Here is an 18,051-nt window from a genome sequence, read left to right on the forward strand (position 1 = left end):
CTCTCCTGATGGCCCCCCCTCTAGGGCACTATGGCCATCATTTGACCTGTGTTCCTGGAGGAGATTGCTGAGAATGCTGACATTATTTGACATTGGCACAGCTAGACAAGAACTTAGCAACCCTTTCAGGGAGCAGTCCTTCCTGGAGGAACAGGAAGAGGGAACATAGAATAAAATCGCTTAGCACAGACTGTGGGATTCTCAGATGAGATCCAGGTGAAGTCCTTCCCATGGTCTTAGAACTCATGCTCTAACACAGGGCAGAAGTCTTTGTGGGAAGGCCAAATGAAGAAGAAATCCATCTAAGTGTTGGTGGGGATGAAAACTTATTCACTTCTAAACGGTTTTCAGTGAATGCCCTGAGCCTTTCTGGGGTGTCTACTGGAAACGAGAGCCAAAGTCTCTCCTGGTTAGTCATTTGTTTTTGCAGTGGAAATAAGTTGGAAACCCTGGCCTCGAGCTTAGGAGAGCTCAGAATAAGTTAACAGAAACTTGGCAGCCAGCAAGTGTGAAATGGGGCCTTTTCTCTCTTCCCAGGGTGTTTTTTTTTTTTTTTTTTGAGTTATGTATGTGATGAAAACTCATGGAGTTGGCACGGATCCTGGAGGAATATGAATCCTGTGCATCTGCCAGAACTAGCTGGCTGTCATGATGAAGCCAGCTCACTCCTCTGTGCTTTAGCTTTCTCGTCTGTAGGCAGAGACTCATCACATGACCCTCTTAGTCTGCAGAATTAGGGGCTAATAAACTCAGTTATTTCTGGCAAAATGCTTCCAAGTGGACCCACTCTGTACAAACAACATTTTTCAGAGCTAAAGCAGATCCTTGGGTTTTTGATTCTGATAAAAATGTGGCTCCCCTTGCTGTCAGAAGTGCTCTCAGGCACGCCAAGGCCAGGGCCTGAAATTTGCCAAGGCCCTTTTTTTTGGGTCACCTTTGGGGCCCACCATTTAAGTAGAAGCACTGTTCTTTGCCCAGAGTTATGAGGTCCAGCATCCCGCGGCACCTCAGTCTCCTCTCAGAGTTAGAAGGTGATAAAGAGGTCCCCGGGGAGAGACTCTGGAAAGCAGTGACACATGGCAGCAGATGCAGGAGAGGCGGGGCATGGATGAAGGCTGCGGACCAGAGGGGCCTGTAAGTGGGAGCGTGTTCAGGGCCGAGACGACCACGGCTGTGGGAGGGCGGCAGGCATGCTGACGGATCTGAGAGCTATTTGCAAGGCTGATCAGCTCCAGGTTGTATTCCAGCCATGACAAATGGTTCCTGGCTGAACAAATGTTACATTTCCATGAATTAATAATCTAAGAAAAATAGATGAAGAGAACAGACACACCTGCCCTCTGTTGGCTTATCTGAATATCTCACTTGGCACCTCATTTTCCTTCTTACAAAATACACTAGTGCATCGTGGAAATATCTAGGAAATGTTAGGTCAGTAACTGGTTGTAAGTGCATCTCATTTTGACAGCATGGGCTTCTCCCTGTTTAACAAATATCAGTAAATGAAGTAATTTCAGTATAGAGAAAATGCCCCTCGGTCTGGATAAAGAGGGGTGGGCTTTCATTCTTGCTCTCATTATCTGGGGTCACTTTAGGCACTGGAAGGAACCTGCTCAAACCTCAGTTTCCTCTTCTGCAAAATGGAGATCATAATCCCCAGGTGGTTCTTAGAAATTAAAGCACTGTGGTGTTTCACAATGATACTTCTGCAGGTGGGCAATTATTTGTGCATATGAAAAATTAAGCTCACTGCTGAGACAATCCTCCCAAGATTGTCAAAGGCTAGGTCCTTATAAAATATAAAGTACACTCTTCACCACCAATGGATGCTAGGGAGAGGGTGAATAGACTACTCTGATTGTGGTCCTCAACTCTCTGCCCTTTAGAAATCTAACCCATGCTTTTGTCACTCATAAGTCAAATACAGAGAGAACCTGAGGCATGGTGGGATCCACCTCATAGCCTGATCATGAAGCATCCCACTTTGTTCTCAGTTCTGCTGAGACATCCCCATGTCTCACCTAGTGGAATGAGAAGGCAAGCTGACACTTGATTAAAATTTGTTTCCTGTTAGAAATTTAAATTGAACTATGCCAGCATAGATTTCAAATCTCAGGTCATCCATACCAAGACTTGTAAAATCTGATTCTTTAAAAGCAATTTAATCTTTAAAAACCTGATAAGAATGCGGTTGAAAGCAGTGTTAATCTGTTTCTTCTTAATGTTGTGTGTTTGCTTTTCCCACGCTTCAGAATTACCTTCACCTTTTTCTAAATATATTTCAGGATGGAAGTTGACCTGAGTATATAAATCTACCCCCTAATCCTACTGATACCCACAAACAGTACACTTCTCTTGGTTGCCAAAATAATACACTGGTAAGTGTGAATAAAGTCATTTTCAGAAAAAAGATGATAACAAAAACCTCTGAGCTGCCAATTGTCAGGCCACAGCTCATTTCTCCAAAAGATTCACCATTTAAGTTCCAGGAATCTGGGGTTTCATGGAAATCACATCAGCACCATGACCTTCTCTTCTGTAGACTCACCTGGCCACCATTTCTTTCTCCTTATGGGAGGCATACCCGCTGCTGCTAAGGGGCTTCAGAGGGGAGGACAGGAAGTACAGGCGATGATTGGTGAAGTACTGGTCAACCAGTGGGAGGAGAACCTGAAAGATCCACCAGAAATGAACTGAAAGATCCACTAGAGATAAACTTCTAGGAAGCTGGCAAAAGTCCTTCCTCTGGTTCCTTTGAAAAAGTTCCTTCTCAGTGAGCAAAAAGCCTCTGAACACTGGTCCTGGAATTTCCAGGAAACACTATCCTGCAGATCTCAGTTTCCAACACATTTTCTTTTCCTAGTCCTGTAACCAGAGGCCTTGGGTACATGTAAAGGGATAGAGCAAGATACTAAGCACCCAAAGAAGTGCACATGGGGCCCTGAGTCAACACTTTCAGGGGTGTCCTGTACTTAGCCTGCGCTCAGATGTGGCTTCTTGGGCATGGCATTCAACAGTATACTTGAGGAATGGGCTAGCACCACTAGCCTGGAGCATCCTGGCTCTGCTTCTCAGAGCATGGCTACCTCAAGTCCTCACTTGTATTTAGTCCTTTGCCTAGGGTTATGTGGCTGAGAGAGCTCACTGGCCTCCATGTGCACTCTCCCCTTCTTTCTCTTAGCTGTACAAACCCCTGTAATTTAGCTGGGAATGGGGTCACCCAGCTAGAAAATGCATTACCTGCCTCCCTTGCAGCTAGCTGAGGCTAAAATGATTCTGTTCTAGACACTGGGATAGAACTTTAATAAAACAGAAGCTTTCCTTCCCCTCTCCTTTCCCTCTTTCTCACAGATGTGGTACAGTTGTGTCTGTTTGGACCAAACTGTCAGGGATTACATTCTAGGAGATGGAAGAACATCATGAGAGGAAGAACCTGAGTCCCTGGGTGATGGCATGGAGCAAAGCAGGCTGCCCACCTCCTCAGACCACCAACCTGCCTCAGGACTGTTCCACAACAAACAGTTCTGTATGATCAAAGCCATTACTGGAGTTTTGAGTATCTTTGTTGAATCTGCGTTAACTTGTACCCTGATTTGTGCGGATGCCAAGGAAAAAGTAATCTAGTTAAATGCACAGGGTCACTTACTTTGGCAAAGAATTTGATCTCCTGGTCATGGGGAGACTTTTCATTTTTCCCACTGCTGACAATGGCTTCTACGAAGACAAAAGTGACACAAAGTTGGCCAGAGCAAAGAAAACAAAAACAGTCACAGCATTTTAGAGACAGAGAAGCTTTTCATCATGAAAAGGCCATTTGATTTTTACAAAATATCTAATATTTTACAAAGTACTTGGCAATTGTGAGAGCTGGTTATTTTTTGTGTCAATTCTCTAGAGTATCACCACCCATTTCACCATCTTAGTGATGAGAAGGCAGCTTCCGAGAGCTTGAGTCATAATCTCAGAGCCATGAAGCAAAAAGATGGAACACTTAGAATAGGATGAGTTATATTAAAAATGACAAATGATTCAATCAAATCCAGAAGGAAAACCAAAGACAAAGCTGATTTTTTTTAAAGTGGGGTGTGTGTGGGGGAATATCTCAGTCATTGTGTCCTTCCCCAAACCATATGCCTAAAAGCATCATGAACAATTATGGCATGAAAACATCATTCCTTGAAAAATGAATATCGAATTCTTTTTGATATTAGGAGAAGCACACATTTTTGTGATATTTCACAATGATACTTACCCAAATGGGCAATAAACTCTTGAGCCGAATCAACATATTTCAGAACCTTCTTCAAAAACTTATAGGCAAACCTCTTTTCCATGGAGGAGGCATCCAGCTCCATATCCTTCATACCTCTAGGTTGGAAACAGGTAAACCCCAGGGGCAACAGAGACAGCTTTGTGACTTCAGTGCACCAGCAATTTTCCCTGCATCAGCTCTGTTTTCCAAATGTTAATGGTTTTTCTGGCTTAGGGATCTGACTCACCATCTGACTCATTTCCCCTTGAATTTGGAACTTGCCTTCATGAGCATGCAACATCTGAGCTACAATAATTTCTGAAAATACTTTTCAGAAAGATCTGCATCATTCATTCAATAAATGCTGAGATGGAACTAAAGCAGAGATGCAAACAAGAATCCCCTGTGTTCATGGAACTTACATGTCAGCTATGAACAGGCATGAACACTACATAAAACAAAACATAAATTGTATGGAGTGTTAGAGGTTAATAAGCTTTGTGAATAAAATAAAAACTCAAGTTAAAGGATGAAAGGGTCCAAGAGTGCCTGAAGGGGTGGGTGAGCAGACTGTTGTGTTAAATCAGTGCTGGGCTTATTGGAAGGATGACATGGGAAGGTGAAGACATAGAGACATCAGGGGAGAGAGCTTTCAAGGCATTGGGAGCGAGGGTGCAAAGGTCCTGAGGTGGGAGCAAGCATGCTGAGTGAAGCCAGTGTGGATGGAATGAAAGTGAGTAGTTCAGAGGGGCATGGGGTGGACAATGGGCTCAATCATTAGGATGCCATGGGTTGTCCTTAGCAGTTTGCTTTTGCTTTGAGATGGGAAGCTATTGAAAGTTTTGAATAGAGGAATGACATGATATGATCTGTATTCTAACAGGAGTACTCTGTTGAGGCCAAAGGTTGAAATAGGGAGCATGGGAAGGAAGCCCTTTCAGCAATGATAGTGAGAGCATGAAGGTGAGAAGTGGCTAGATTCTGGGTATCTTATAGGGAGAACCACCAGGATTTCCTAAAGAAGTGGAGGCGAGTTGAAGGAAAAAGAGAAGAGACAAGGTTTCTGGTTTGAGCACTTGGAAGAAAGGGCTGTCATCAAGTGATGGGGAAGCTGAGGATGGGGCAGATTTGAGGTAGGGGCAGCAGGAACCAAGGGGTTCTCCTTGGTGACAGGATGTTGCCTCCTCATTGGTATAGTCAAGTGCCCATCATAGGTTCTGGCACAGGATAAGCCACTAAGGGATATGTCTGCTGAACTCAGTGATCTTTTTCCTTTTCCTCCCTGTTTCCTAGATTTCCTTCTTATCATAAAGAGGAATTTTTCATTTCTGTGAGCGAGCTATTTATTGGCAAACCACAATCTGCATGCATCGCAGCATTAAGAACAGGATTAAAATGATGATGGGAGTTTTTCTCAAAGGCTTCCCCAGGGGCTATCCCCCGTTGCCTGACCTTTCTCACTCAACAATACGGCAAATAAGTTTTGTTATTCTTTCATATGATCTACAATAGAAATATTTGTATAGAATTTTATTGGGGTTTCTGCCATTCAGTGGCAAAAATTCTGTAGGAAACCAAAAGAAGAAACAGCAGCTGGCTCAGCAGACATTTCTTTCAGGAGAAATGGCTTATCAGGATGGGACACTTGCTTGTTTTTCATTCTACGAAGGACTTGGCAAGCAAAGCCCACTGCTGATACCTGACCAGCAGGAAAACAGATTCTAACTTTAAGACTTAAGCAGCCCAGACCATCCTCATCTAAAACCTTCATCTAGATGGTTCTGATCAACATAAGCTGGATATAAAGTCTTCAGAAATCACGGTTCATTCAGTCTCTCCAGGAACTGAGTCTTTTTTCCAGGGTTGTTGATGTCAGTCATGGTCTCTACTGTTATTATGGCATTTTATTAAATACCATAGAAAACATTAAAATACAAGTGTGAAGAGAACTGGTGATTCTGTGAGAATTAGGTTGCATGTTTTACAAAGACCTGCAATTGTAAGTTTCCACATACAGAGTTTTTGAACTAGATGTAAGAAAACTGTAAAACATAGAGAGGAAATTGTAAAAAACAAAAAACACCCTAGAATGCTGCGCTTACAGTGTTTTGTATGTGTCTTAATCCTCACCGCTCTTTAGGGAAGCCCAAGTTTCAGATGTTTGAGGATGCATTATGGATGTGCTTTATAATTCCAATCAATAAAACAACAAAGTAAAATAAGGTCTGGGGCCTACAGTACAAGATTTGTGAATGAATGCATATTTGTATGTTTTAAGTTAAAATTAAATGTTTAAGGTATGTATGTATAATTTGTCATGATTCTTTGCTAGATTCTTTGCATGCATCTTTGATTTTTTTTAAGAAATTGACATCGACCAGTCTTATTTATGACAGAAGAGAGGACTTCATGCTTCAAAACACTTACCTACTTCAAAAGACCCAACTGCTGTCCTAGGCAGGTGATTAAAGATCTAGAGCAGGAGAGACCACACCAGCCTGTCCCTGTCCCACTAACATCACCTGGAAGATGGCTTACCTGGAAACCACAATGCCATTCACTTGGAGGAATTTAAACAGGTCCTGGGCCTTCTCTCGGTCTCTGAACTTTTCCTTGGCAGTCAAGGTATCATAGGGTACCAAAAGAGGGTGACTGCCACCACCTGGGGTCAGTAAAGTGAGAGATGACAAAATATTTGGCTCTTTGCACTTTTGGGAAAACACACCTGCCCCCCAGCTCACCTTCTGTGGGGGACGCTGTGGACCTAGCTCACCTTTGCTCTCCAGCTCCATCTTCTTCTTCTTGGCCCAGATATTGTGATAGTTCTCAGCTACCACCTCCACCATCCCCTGGGTCCCACCAGGGAGACGACGGTCAGAGAGAAAGCAAGCAAGAAAAATGGGTTCATATCTGCTAGGCTATTTCAGGCAGCCTTGGAAACAAAGCACCACCAAATGCAAACTGCACATTGCTGAGTGTCTCCTGTCATTAATTAGTCTGCGCTTATGCACCTCATTAGTTTTCTATCTTCCCATACACACAGAAAACAATTTCTAATTCGGGCCTTCCCTGGTAACTTATTATCTTGGCACTTTGATGCCTTTCTGAGAGAACACATTTCCATTGCAAAGTGCATGCTGGTGGTACTTCATTTGTCACAGGAGTTGAGTGTCTTACTCCTGACCTGAGAAAGTGAGCTGTAAGTGGGAAGTCAAGCAAAAATCTAGAATCCCCAAAAGCTTTTAGCTTAGCAAACTAAAAAATGGCCCCATGTTGGAGAAAACTGCGGCAAAAATGAGACTTCTCAAATAGAACTCATCTTTATAAGGCTCATAAGTTAGTGACCTGGAATGAAGGGTGTACTTTGGAAAGGAACTTTCTCTAAGGTACAAAGCATTGGTCTGATGGACGCTCTGAGGAGTAGCTGCCTCCATCAAAGTCACCGATGTGTGCACAAGGGAGGAGTGGGAGGAGGCCACTTAGGGCTTTTAATCTCATCCTCTTGGCTTTATGTCCTGAAACCCTGCAACGATGACTCATCTGCACCACCACGGGCAACTTGCGTGAATCCACCACGGAATACACAGTTGTCCTCAAGGCTGGGGAAACCTACTGTGACCAGGCCAGCACCCCCACCCAGGGGTGGCTCATAGGTTTTCTCCTAGTTGTTATTAGTTTTGTTACTAGTTATTTCTCCTGGCTCTTATCAGTTCTGTTTTGGGTTTTGATACAGGAATTTGCTGTTTGTTCTTCCTCTTAGTGAGTTATGACCTGTTTCGATGTCCCAAGAAGAAGTGCAAAGCCTCACCTCCTCTGACCATTGGTCAATTCTGCTGAGACTGTCTTGGATGAGTGGCCTCTGCTCCGTGTAGCCCTTCCTAATTTTGATATTTCAGTGGTGATATTTCAGGCATTCTCTCCTTTCTGTTTTTTTCTGTAACTCTTTGGAGTTTGACATTCCCTGTACTTGAGGGGTTTTAGAAAGTAAGTTACGCTGGCTCTGAAGGCATCAAGACTGACCTGGAGCTCTCTGGAGAGCACGACATTGGAGAGATCCAGAGGGGCAGGGCTGTAGCTGTTGCCCTAGGGAAGTAAAGGCAGAATCATTCTTATCAGCATCCCCAACGTCAGTGGCCAAAGGTATGTCCCAAAAGATTCCCAGGGCTCATGGATGGTGAGCCTCATCGCTGCTACCTGGGGAGGGCATTCCCAGGTTCTCCACGGGTTCTACTGGCCGAGCACTGGCCTTTGGGCGTGATGGTCATACCTGGCTGGCCTGGGACACGCTTCGAAGCTTCTCATTTTCCCGCTGTTGAACCAGAGCTTCTCCCTCTTTGGCCCTCTCTACAGTCCAGCCCACAGCCAGCATGGTTTTCAGGGACTCTCTGGCAGGCCAGCGATAAATTTCCTTCTCCTGGAAGAACATTGGAGCAGAAGAGCTGTGTAGGGCAGGCTCCAGCACTCCGGCTGGCCTGTCTCCTGGAAAAGACGTTGGAGCCCACAGCGGAGAGGGCTAACTGGCTCAAGCTTCCTCTCACCGGGTCAAAATACTCTCTGCAGCATCCCATCTGAAACACGTCCTCAGCCTTTTGGAGGTTTTTAAGTAAAAGACGCTACAGTCTCCGGCTTTTAAGGGGAATGTGCCAGACATTACCCACAGTTTGTGGTTAAAGAGAAGCAAGAAGAGGACAATGAACTCTTCCCTTCCCCTCTCCCCACCCCACTCCCTCCAGCACTGCCACCTCGGCCTCCTCCAGGCAGCGCTTACTGCGCAAGCGTCACCTGCCTGGGCCCCGCCCCTTTCTCTCAAGAGTGACTTCTGTTGTCTGGTAGGTGTTCAAGATGGCGCACGTCAAAATGTGTCTGCACAAAGCTCTCCTCTGAGCTTGGGAAATAGATTTCCTTAGATTTGCAATTCTCTTTTGAGTCATACACAATTTTATAGCCAGTGAATATGCATATAAAGATATACATATCATCCTTTACCTGTGATGGTAAATCTAAAGCCTACAGAGAACTCTTACTGATGGCAAGATAGGAATTCAGAGTTAAGCTGAACCAAATCTCATAATTAACAAAGCAAACCAAACTATGAGACCTGTTCATATTTCCCTGGGGATTCTCTTCTCTGTTCCTTTCATCCTTCCTGATTGGAAGTCCTTTCCATCTGAATTCATGTCTCCCCCCCAAAAAAAATTTAACAAAATAATCCCCCCAATAATCTAACAAAAGCCCTTCCTATTTCAGTTGCCAAGTGAACCACAAAATGTATTTTGGTCCAGCTTCTGAGTGTGGACCAGTGTTTCTTTCTCCAACGGGCTCTTTGAAGCTGGTCCTGGGGCCGTGGGTCATAGGCCAGCTCCTGAGGAGCTTCTCCAGTCCTGAAAAGTCTCTAAAGAGCTGGACCGTGAATGTGCCCTCAGCTCCTCTGCTGGGATATAATTCCCCGGGAAGGGAAACCAGCATGGCCACTCAGTGGTCCTTACCTTCTCGGTTAATGTCTTGAAAGGCCGGATCAATGGATGGGTCTTCACATTTTCATCCAGTGAAATTCCGTATTTCCATCCATTCTGACTCTGTAGAAATGTTCTCAGTTCAAATATCCTTGGCATCCTGAGAGCCCTGCTATGTGACCCACAGCCCAGCTTCTATTTTCACTGAACAAATAGAATAATGGAATGTGACAGAGCTTGGAAATTTCCCCCCAAAATATCTAATTGATCTTTTAAGGCTGTCAGGCTCTCTGCCCCCTGAGTTGTGAACCCTGCTCCTTTATTTCTTCCTGTTTTAGTGGCTGTCCCCTCCACTTACTTGCTTGTGTTTCAGGCCCTCTACAGACAGAAAGGATGCTTCAAAAGACCCGAAAACAATGCTTTTCAGGTCAATGTGTTACAATCACAGGCAAGGACAGGTGTGAAGGCTGAGCTTGTGATAAATGGACTACTGGCCATGGCATGGAGGGAACTGATTTGGTTTGCTCCCTTTGCCCGCCAAGCCCAGAGCAAAACTGTAGCAAAACATGTTTCCTAGAATCACAGAAGTTGACGAATTTCAAAAGTCATTCAACAAACATTGGTTGAGTGTCTAGGACAGTAGGTTGTACACTCTGTCCCAGGCACTGTGGGTACAGAGATAAGTCAGAGTCTGTTTTTCAGAACCTCATCCCCCAGAGACTTCTGGCTGCTCTTTCTCAGTCTCTGCTTCTTCCCACTTGTTAATGTGGAGTTTTTCAAGCTTGTGTCCCTTCTCAGGGCACACTATTCCCAGGGGTATGTAATCTAGGCCCCGGTCCATAAGTAAATGAATACCAAATCAGTATCTGCAGTCCAGATCCATAACTTCCATACCTATCTGAGCTCTGCTTGGATGTCTGCAGGTACCTCTCAACAGGTCAGAAAGAGAACCCAGCATTGCATTTCTTTAAATGGCTCTTGTTCTTGGGTTTCCTGTATCTCCATGAACAGCATCAGCTTATACTCACTTTCCAAGCCAGAAACCTTCCTCAACATCCTTGAGCCTTCCTCAACATCCCCTTCACTCTGTACCTGTTCACATGTGTTCAACCTCCCAGACCTATCGTCTGCCTTGCCCTCACTTTCCTGCCAGTGCGTTGGCCCAGGCTGCCATCTCTCTCCCCTGGAGGAGGAAATAGCAACCCACTCCAGTATTCTTGCCTGGGAAACCCCATGAACAGAGGAGCCTGGTGGGCTACAGTCCATGGGGTCACAAAGAGTCAGACATGACTTAGCAACTCAACAATAAGGAGCCATCTTTGGGCATTCTCAGGTGGCTCAGTGGTAAAGAATCTGCCTGCCATGCAGGAGTTGTGGCTGTGATGACTGGACTGAGAAGATCCCCTGGAGAAGGAAATGGCAACCCACTCTAGTATTCTTGCCTGGGAAATCCCATGGACAGAGGAGCCTGGTGGGCTAGAGTCCACGGAATCTCGAAAAGTCAGACATGACTTAGCAGCTAAACAACCATCAGCTGTCACCTGGATTACTGCAGCTGCTTCCTATGTGGTCTCCCTGCCTCCAGTCTTGCCATCTCTAATGGATTCCAGTTTCAATACCACTGTCAGGTGATTTTCATGAAATACTCTGATCAGGGCACTCTGCTGCTTTAAAATTTTCTGATTCACAACTGCCATCACAGTAAAAATCCAAGCTCTTTCTGGCCTCTATGGCTGCAGCAAAGAGCTTGTTGGCCCCTTTAGGTTCGTGTCCTGCCTTTCTGCCCCTGCCCTACTCTGTGACCCCATCATGTTGAAACAAACTTCCTTGAAAGCCACCACACACTCTTGCCTCTCAGGGTCTGCGTCCATTGCTTCCACAGCCTTCACTCTGTACCTGTTCACATGCTTGCTCCCCTGTGTCTGAACAGTGTTTTCTATCACATACTGTACATGTCATCAGCTCGAGGAAGCACTCCTGGACCCCCTGCTACTGGGCTGGGGTCTCCTCCACATGCTCTCACCCAGTGCCCATTACAGCACAGCACAACCTGTACCATGGCTGGTTCATTTAGTTCAAGGACCCACAGATGAGGGTCGTTGACGGCAGGGGAAATACTCTTCTCCTTGTCAGATTATCAATGCCCCCCTGGCAACAGTGAGCAAATGTGAAGCTTCCAGGATAGTGGAAAAGAGAGATTCATCAAATACCACACTAGTAAATGCATAGCTCATAACTGGTGTATATAAATGGATAACTGTTATGAATAGAATCATATCAGACTGCTCTAAAAATACTGGGAAGGAAAACAGCAAGGTGCTAAGAGGGCCTATATTTGAGAAATCTGGGAAAGAGGCATCCTAGAATTCACACTTGGACAGATTTTGAAGAAGGAATTGATGAATGGTGTTTTCACATGAATACAGATGGGTACCTGGCTCAGACAGGGTGGATCCAGGCTTATGTAGAGTGAGAGTGAAAGAAAGAGAAAGAGACAGAGACAGAGACAGCGAGAGCGAGAGCGAGAGAGTATGTGTGTGTGCGTGTGTGTGTGTGTGTGAGAGAGAGAGAGAGAGAGACAGAGAGAGAGAGAGAGATGGGGTGGGGAAGGGAGGGAAGGAATGAGTCTAAATAAAAGGCATGTGGTTGGAAGGTAGAGGATGAGGGGAGAGATATGAGGCTAGAGATGGTGGTAGGGTCTCTCAGACCACAAAAAGGATTTTCACTTTTACATTAAAATAGAAGCTATTAAGGGGTTTTAACAAGGAAAAGGGACTGGCCTGGAGAACATGATCCGTTTGGGGGAATCTGACCAAACCTGCATATTGCAACCATTGCTTGTCAGTCTCATGAAGAGCAGACTGGAGAAAATACACATGGGCAGACTAGTTGAAAGGTCATCATATTGTCTGGGCAAAAGATGAGTGCAGCCTGGTCTAACCATGGCTTGGACAGAGAGAACTATACAAATTCAGGAGTGACTAAAAAGGTAGAATGCATGTGACCTAGGGATGCACTGGATGATTCATGGAGGTGTCCCTGTCCCTAAGTCAAAGCTGCCCAGATGGGCATGAAGGAGTGCTGAGAAAACACAGATGCTCTAGTGCGACAGTCAGCAAGCTACAGACAGCCCTTGGGCCAAATCCAGCTGAGTCCCTGTTTTAGAAATACAGTTTTTACTATATTACATAGGCACACTCCTTCATTTACATGTTGTCTATGGCTGCTTTTGCACCACCACAACAGAGATGAGTAGTGGCAATGGAGACTGTCTGGCCCACAAATCCTAAAATGGTTATTATCTGGCCCTTCATAGAAAAAGCATGCCAACCTCTGTTCTAGAATCATGAGCCCATTCTACAGATACAATGATCATTGTTGTCATGAGCCCCAAACAGTAGCTCAGGAAAGAATCAGAGCTGAGCCCAGCTCATGACAGAGGCTGAGCCAGGGCTTCAAGCTGTATCTCATCCAGCGTGCAACCAGGGAGGTGGTTTCTGCGGCCGTGCTGCAGAGGTGGGTCCACCGTTTCGGGCTGTAAACTGCAGCTGAGCAATGGCCCTGGTGCTTAACGGGCTGCCTACAGGACTCCGGGATGGCTTTGGCATATTCCTCTCCTTTTGCCTGCCAGCATTAAAGGGCTGACAGAGCAATTAAACTTATTAAGCAGCCTGACCTCATGTGGTGAAGAATTTTAAACACCAGATGGACGGGCTTATTAATAAGGGAGAGTCTGGAAGTTCCAGCACTGCCTGTCACGGGAAGACGGGTGTCTTCCCTAGACCAAAATTCAGCTTGCTGGCAAAACGTGAGAGTAAAACTTTCCATTCAATTTTCCCTTTCCTAATGGTACATTAAAAAAATAAAATTGAATAAAAGCTTCTGGCCCTACATTAAGCATTTATGTCAAACACACATAAGCATGTGCTTGAGCACCAACTCCAGGAAATGCAATGGGAAGAGAGACAGCAGCCCTCCCAGAATCAATCATTTTCTTGAGAGACAAGAAAAGCTGCACCAGCAGCTGCCACCACGTATTTCTCCGACCTCCACCATCCCTGGGAAATGGCCACTCAAAAATAATGAATGCTCTTGGCATGGCAAGTCTGTCACTTAGACGCATCAGGCAGATTTCCTGGACTGAACACTTTAATGTTCTTGGGCTGGTTATTTTTACCCCTCGTGACAACTGTCGGCTGGATGATAATCCCTACCTTGTCACAGGCCCATTTATCATGGGAGTGCTCAGCATACTTGGTGACGATGTATTCAAATTTTTCAGGCAAGGAGAAACTGTGAAAGGAGGGGAAAAATAAAATTACTACCTCCCCAAGCACTTCGGCCAGATGTGCCAAAAAGATAGAACTAACAATCAACCAACAGAAGTTGGATGTGATCAACCAGTTGACTCCAGATTTGAAGCTGAACACCAGACTCAGTGACCTTCCTGAGCTCCAGGTGTGGCATATTCAGGACCAGGTCACAGACACACACACGGCTAATCAGAGGGCGGCTCTGCAGCAGCCTCTGCTTCTCAGGCAGCCTCCCTCCAGCTGCCCCGGCTTCCCTCGGCCCCTAAGAACCACTTCGGCTCCTGGGCCAGACCTTTCCTGGCCAGATTGTGAGAATGCATTCATCAAAGACACTGCCCTGCCATCTCACAACTCCAATCAGGGGATGGTAGGAGTGGGAAGCTAGAGTACCTAGTGATCCAAAGTAGTGCCTGTCTACCTTTTGAGGTCTAGTGATTCATGCTTAAATGCTAGAATCACGACAGTCCAGTGGACATCTGTCATTTCCGTTAGAAATCCCCACAGCTTTTACCCCTTCTGTTGCTAATACACCTTTGCTTCCCTTTAAGGAGCAAGTCTTCCTGCATCATGTGTAGGCTTATGTGAACTGTCATTGAGGATTGGCTCCGATGAGGCCAACTGGACTCATTCTCTCTGGAATTTGAATCTTTTTGGTGGGGAGGGCTGTGCTTGCTGTGCAGCTTGTAGGATCTCAGTTCCCTGACCAGGTGCTAAACCCAGGCCACAGCAGTGAAAGTGCAGAAAGTCCTAACCATTAGACTACCAGAGAACTTGTAATTTGAATCTTGAGTTGAGTGAGACCAGGACAGCAATTCTTCATGGTGACGCATCCAGTGGGGACACCTGGAGAATGTCCATGTGGTCACTCTGCTTTAGTTCCTGTCCTTGCTGAGGCCTGCTTAGTCAGCCTTTGCCTAGATTTTAATAATGACCCCGTATCTTTTTACAATAAGGTCCTTTTCTGTTTAAGTTTTGGTCAGAGTTAGTCTTCATTATTCATTTTACTCAAAGAACCTCTGATGTCAGAAATCTATCTGAAGAAATCAGAGTTCTCAAATTAGCATGGAACAAGTCATCATTGGCACACAATTGCTAGAGTTTCACACTGTCTTATAATGTTTATAAAAGTGTCCATGTTGTCACACCTTTCGGCATCCTTTGGCCCACTGATGTTTTCATGGGGCCGAGTTCTCCAAAATCAATACCTGCCTTCCCTTTGACCAGCCTGAAGGTATACCACATCCCTTACCTCTCTCTTACAGCAGGTTCAATTCTATTTCCCACCATTCATTCAGCTCAAGATTCTGCTGATGGAATGTGTATTTAATTTCCCCAAAGATGAACTGTATATGTTATCAAGCTGACAGCTCCAGAGAAGGGCTCAGACTATGGCTCTCATCTGAGAACTACTGCCGTAAAAACAGAAGTCCAAGGGGTCCATAACAGGATGCCTGCTTCTCCCTGCTCATACCACAGTAGGTCTGGAGCTTTTCACTGAAAATGCAGCTGGAGATGAAGCCTGTATGCCCCATGACCCATAATCATAATTGGGGCAGAACTGCCAAAGGCAAAATCGAGTAGATCTTGTCTAATACTTTGTCCATGGCCTAATCACCACCAGTGAGGCATGCTGGAGAATCAGTGGGAGGAATTAAAAGGAGTTATTGTAGAGTCATTCCAAAGATCCAGCATCCATTGGTAAAGAGCAGGTCCAGTCTCTCAAATAAGGACCCCCCCCCCCCCCCCCCGTGCTGTTCTGCCCTCACATCCTGAAGTCTTGTGGGAGCTCAGCTGAGTGTTATTTAAGGAGGGGCTTTGATGTATGATGCTATTAGTACTGTACAGGCCTAATTCACAAAGAGCAAAGATTTTGTCAAAAAACTAATTAATAAATTAATTGCATCATTTGTCAGAATACTTACAAATGCCTCGGGAGACATATGTGGAGAACATCCATTTTTTATAATAAATAAACCACTCCACCCTCCAAAGAGAAGTGCAGAATAGAATAATATAACATATAATCAGATATGGATGGATTAAACCTTCAGGAGTTGAGGTAAAAATCCAGCACCTGATGTGACTTGTAGTGTCAAGGGACATGACGAACAGCGTTGGAAGGGAAGGGAGAGAAGGGAAGGAAGTTTAAATTTCTGGCTTTCTTTTGAAAGAGAAACACTGGCCATGGGGTAAAATCAAGGACCAGCTTAGAGATGACTCTAGACTCACTTCACGGTGTTGATGGGTTTGGGGTCAAAGTTGCCATCTGCGTCCACTGAGACCTGTTTCTCCAATGTGGCTGAGATTCTGGTATCTAAATAATCTGGTGGCAGGGCCCCCGCTATTGCACTGAGACAGGGCAGGGCCATCCGGAAAAGATCTGGGTCATACCTCTGTGAGAAAAGACAAAGACCACGTTAGCACAGACACCAGAACCACAGCCACCGGCAGAACCACTCACCGATTGGCTGGGGAAAAAAAAACAAAAACCACACATGCATTTTCCCAGGTTAACCAAAATGGGGAACATGTAAGACCTATAATGCATTCTGGTGGAAACTGAGGTATCCTTGTCACAGAAAAGCGACAATCTGTAAAGCCTTCAAGTCACCATTTGCTGTTTAAATCAGTATCTCATAATTAGCTACTTGCAGGAATATCTAAAGGTTAAAGTGGTTCTTACTAGGCCAGAAAAGTCTACAAACTTGTCGGCCATAGATGGTTATAGACACTGACCCAGCCTGTGCCTGGAGAGGGGACAGCAGCTTGGCTGGGCCCCCCAGTAGCCAATGCCGGTCACAGGCTGATAGTGTCAGCAGATTGCTCGGTTTCACCATTCTCTCCTAAATACACCAGGAAGGAATCTCAGCTAAAACACGTGGGGTAAGGGACAACCTTTGATCTGCTTGTACTAGACCAAAGGAAGACAGGCATGAAGATCATTTAAGTGCGGGTGGCGCAGTGGTAAAGAATCCACCTGCCATGCAGCAGATGCAAGAAATGGGGGTTTGGTCCCTGGATTGGGAAGATCCCCCGGAGAAGGGAATGGCAACTCACTCCAGTATTCTTGCCTGGAGAAAATTTCATGGACTGGGGAACCTGGTGGGTATAGTTCATGGGGTTTCAAAGAGTCGGGCATGACTGAGTACATACACACAACCAACACCAGACTGCAGCTATATTCCTGCTCTCTACTTCTGTATGAAAACCCAAAAAACTTTAAAGCTGGTGACCTGTCTACCGCCATACCATCCTGAATGTTACTGACTTCGTCTAAAGCTGGTCACATCACAAATGTAAATATATGTTAAGGGAAGGGGAGCACGTGTGAGATTGGGGCTGTGTTCCAATCAGACAGCACAGGAAGGCTGGGGATGCAGAGGCCCTTAGTCCTCTCCTAAGCTTCTCCTCCCCAGGGGCTGGACAGCTCCTCCCCTGAAAGGTCTCCTGGGAATCCCACATCCCCACCTCAGGGCAGATGCTAGGACTTCTCTAGGCTTGAACTTGGTGAAGACAGGCTAACAAGGGCCATATAACATTGGCAGGGGTGGGGGGTGGGGGTGGGCAGGGAGAGAAGGAAGGGGATGAAGTCATTAATTTACTCTGAAAGTAGCTCTCCACGTGTTAACTTTGTGAGTCTGGCAAGTTACCAACAGATCTCCCACCTGTCAAATGAGGGTCAGGGTAGGTGGGATAATGCATGTGATCCACTTGCAAAGTGCTTGGCAGAGTTTCGGGCACATGGCAGAGGGTGACTGGGAATCAGCTTGTATCACCGAGGTCCGGCCACCCTTACCCCCCTCTTTGTTCCAGGAGCACTGCCATTACCTTATGGGAGAGGGAGTCAAAAATCCCCCAGAAGAGCTTCTCTGTCAGATGTAGCTCTTCCTCCACGGCCAGACCGTAGCTCCCCCAGCCGGAAGGCAGACAATAGTACTTCCAGCACTGTTCGTAGTGATTCGTCAGAAGCTGGCAGGTTGAGAACAAGTGTGCACCAGCAGGGTGGGGCAGAGAAGATCCGCAGGCATCGACA

The 18,051-nt window shown here is 45.6% G+C and overlaps 1 protein-coding gene across 1 annotated transcript in view; it reads right to left on the reverse strand.

Moving 5' to 3' along the window:
• RYR3 (ryanodine receptor 3) overlaps positions 1 to 18,051 on the reverse strand; it is a 461,910-nt gene that overhangs the window by 92,767 nt on the left and 351,092 nt on the right. The window contains exons 54-64 of the mRNA XM_055538999.1: positions 17,847 to 17,987; positions 16,248 to 16,411; positions 13,920 to 13,998; positions 9,739 to 9,828; positions 8,520 to 8,666; positions 8,273 to 8,335; positions 7,026 to 7,101; positions 6,791 to 6,914; positions 4,253 to 4,368; positions 3,647 to 3,711; positions 2,549 to 2,670 (exon numbers count right to left, since the gene is read on the reverse strand). Of these exons, the coding sequence (XP_055394974.1) occupies positions 2,549 to 2,670; positions 3,647 to 3,711; positions 4,253 to 4,368; positions 6,791 to 6,914; positions 7,026 to 7,101; positions 8,273 to 8,335; positions 8,520 to 8,666; positions 9,739 to 9,828; positions 13,920 to 13,998; positions 16,248 to 16,411; positions 17,847 to 17,987 (1,187 nt within the window). The remainder of the gene's footprint in view (positions 1 to 2,548; positions 2,671 to 3,646; positions 3,712 to 4,252; positions 4,369 to 6,790; positions 6,915 to 7,025; positions 7,102 to 8,272; positions 8,336 to 8,519; positions 8,667 to 9,738; positions 9,829 to 13,919; positions 13,999 to 16,247; positions 16,412 to 17,846; positions 17,988 to 18,051) is intronic.

This window comes from Bubalus kerabau, chromosome 10 (genome assembly GCF_029407905.1).
Source record: "Bubalus kerabau isolate K-KA32 ecotype Philippines breed swamp buffalo chromosome 10, PCC_UOA_SB_1v2, whole genome shotgun sequence".
NCBI lineage: Eukaryota > Metazoa > Chordata > Mammalia > Artiodactyla > Bovidae > Bubalus > Bubalus kerabau.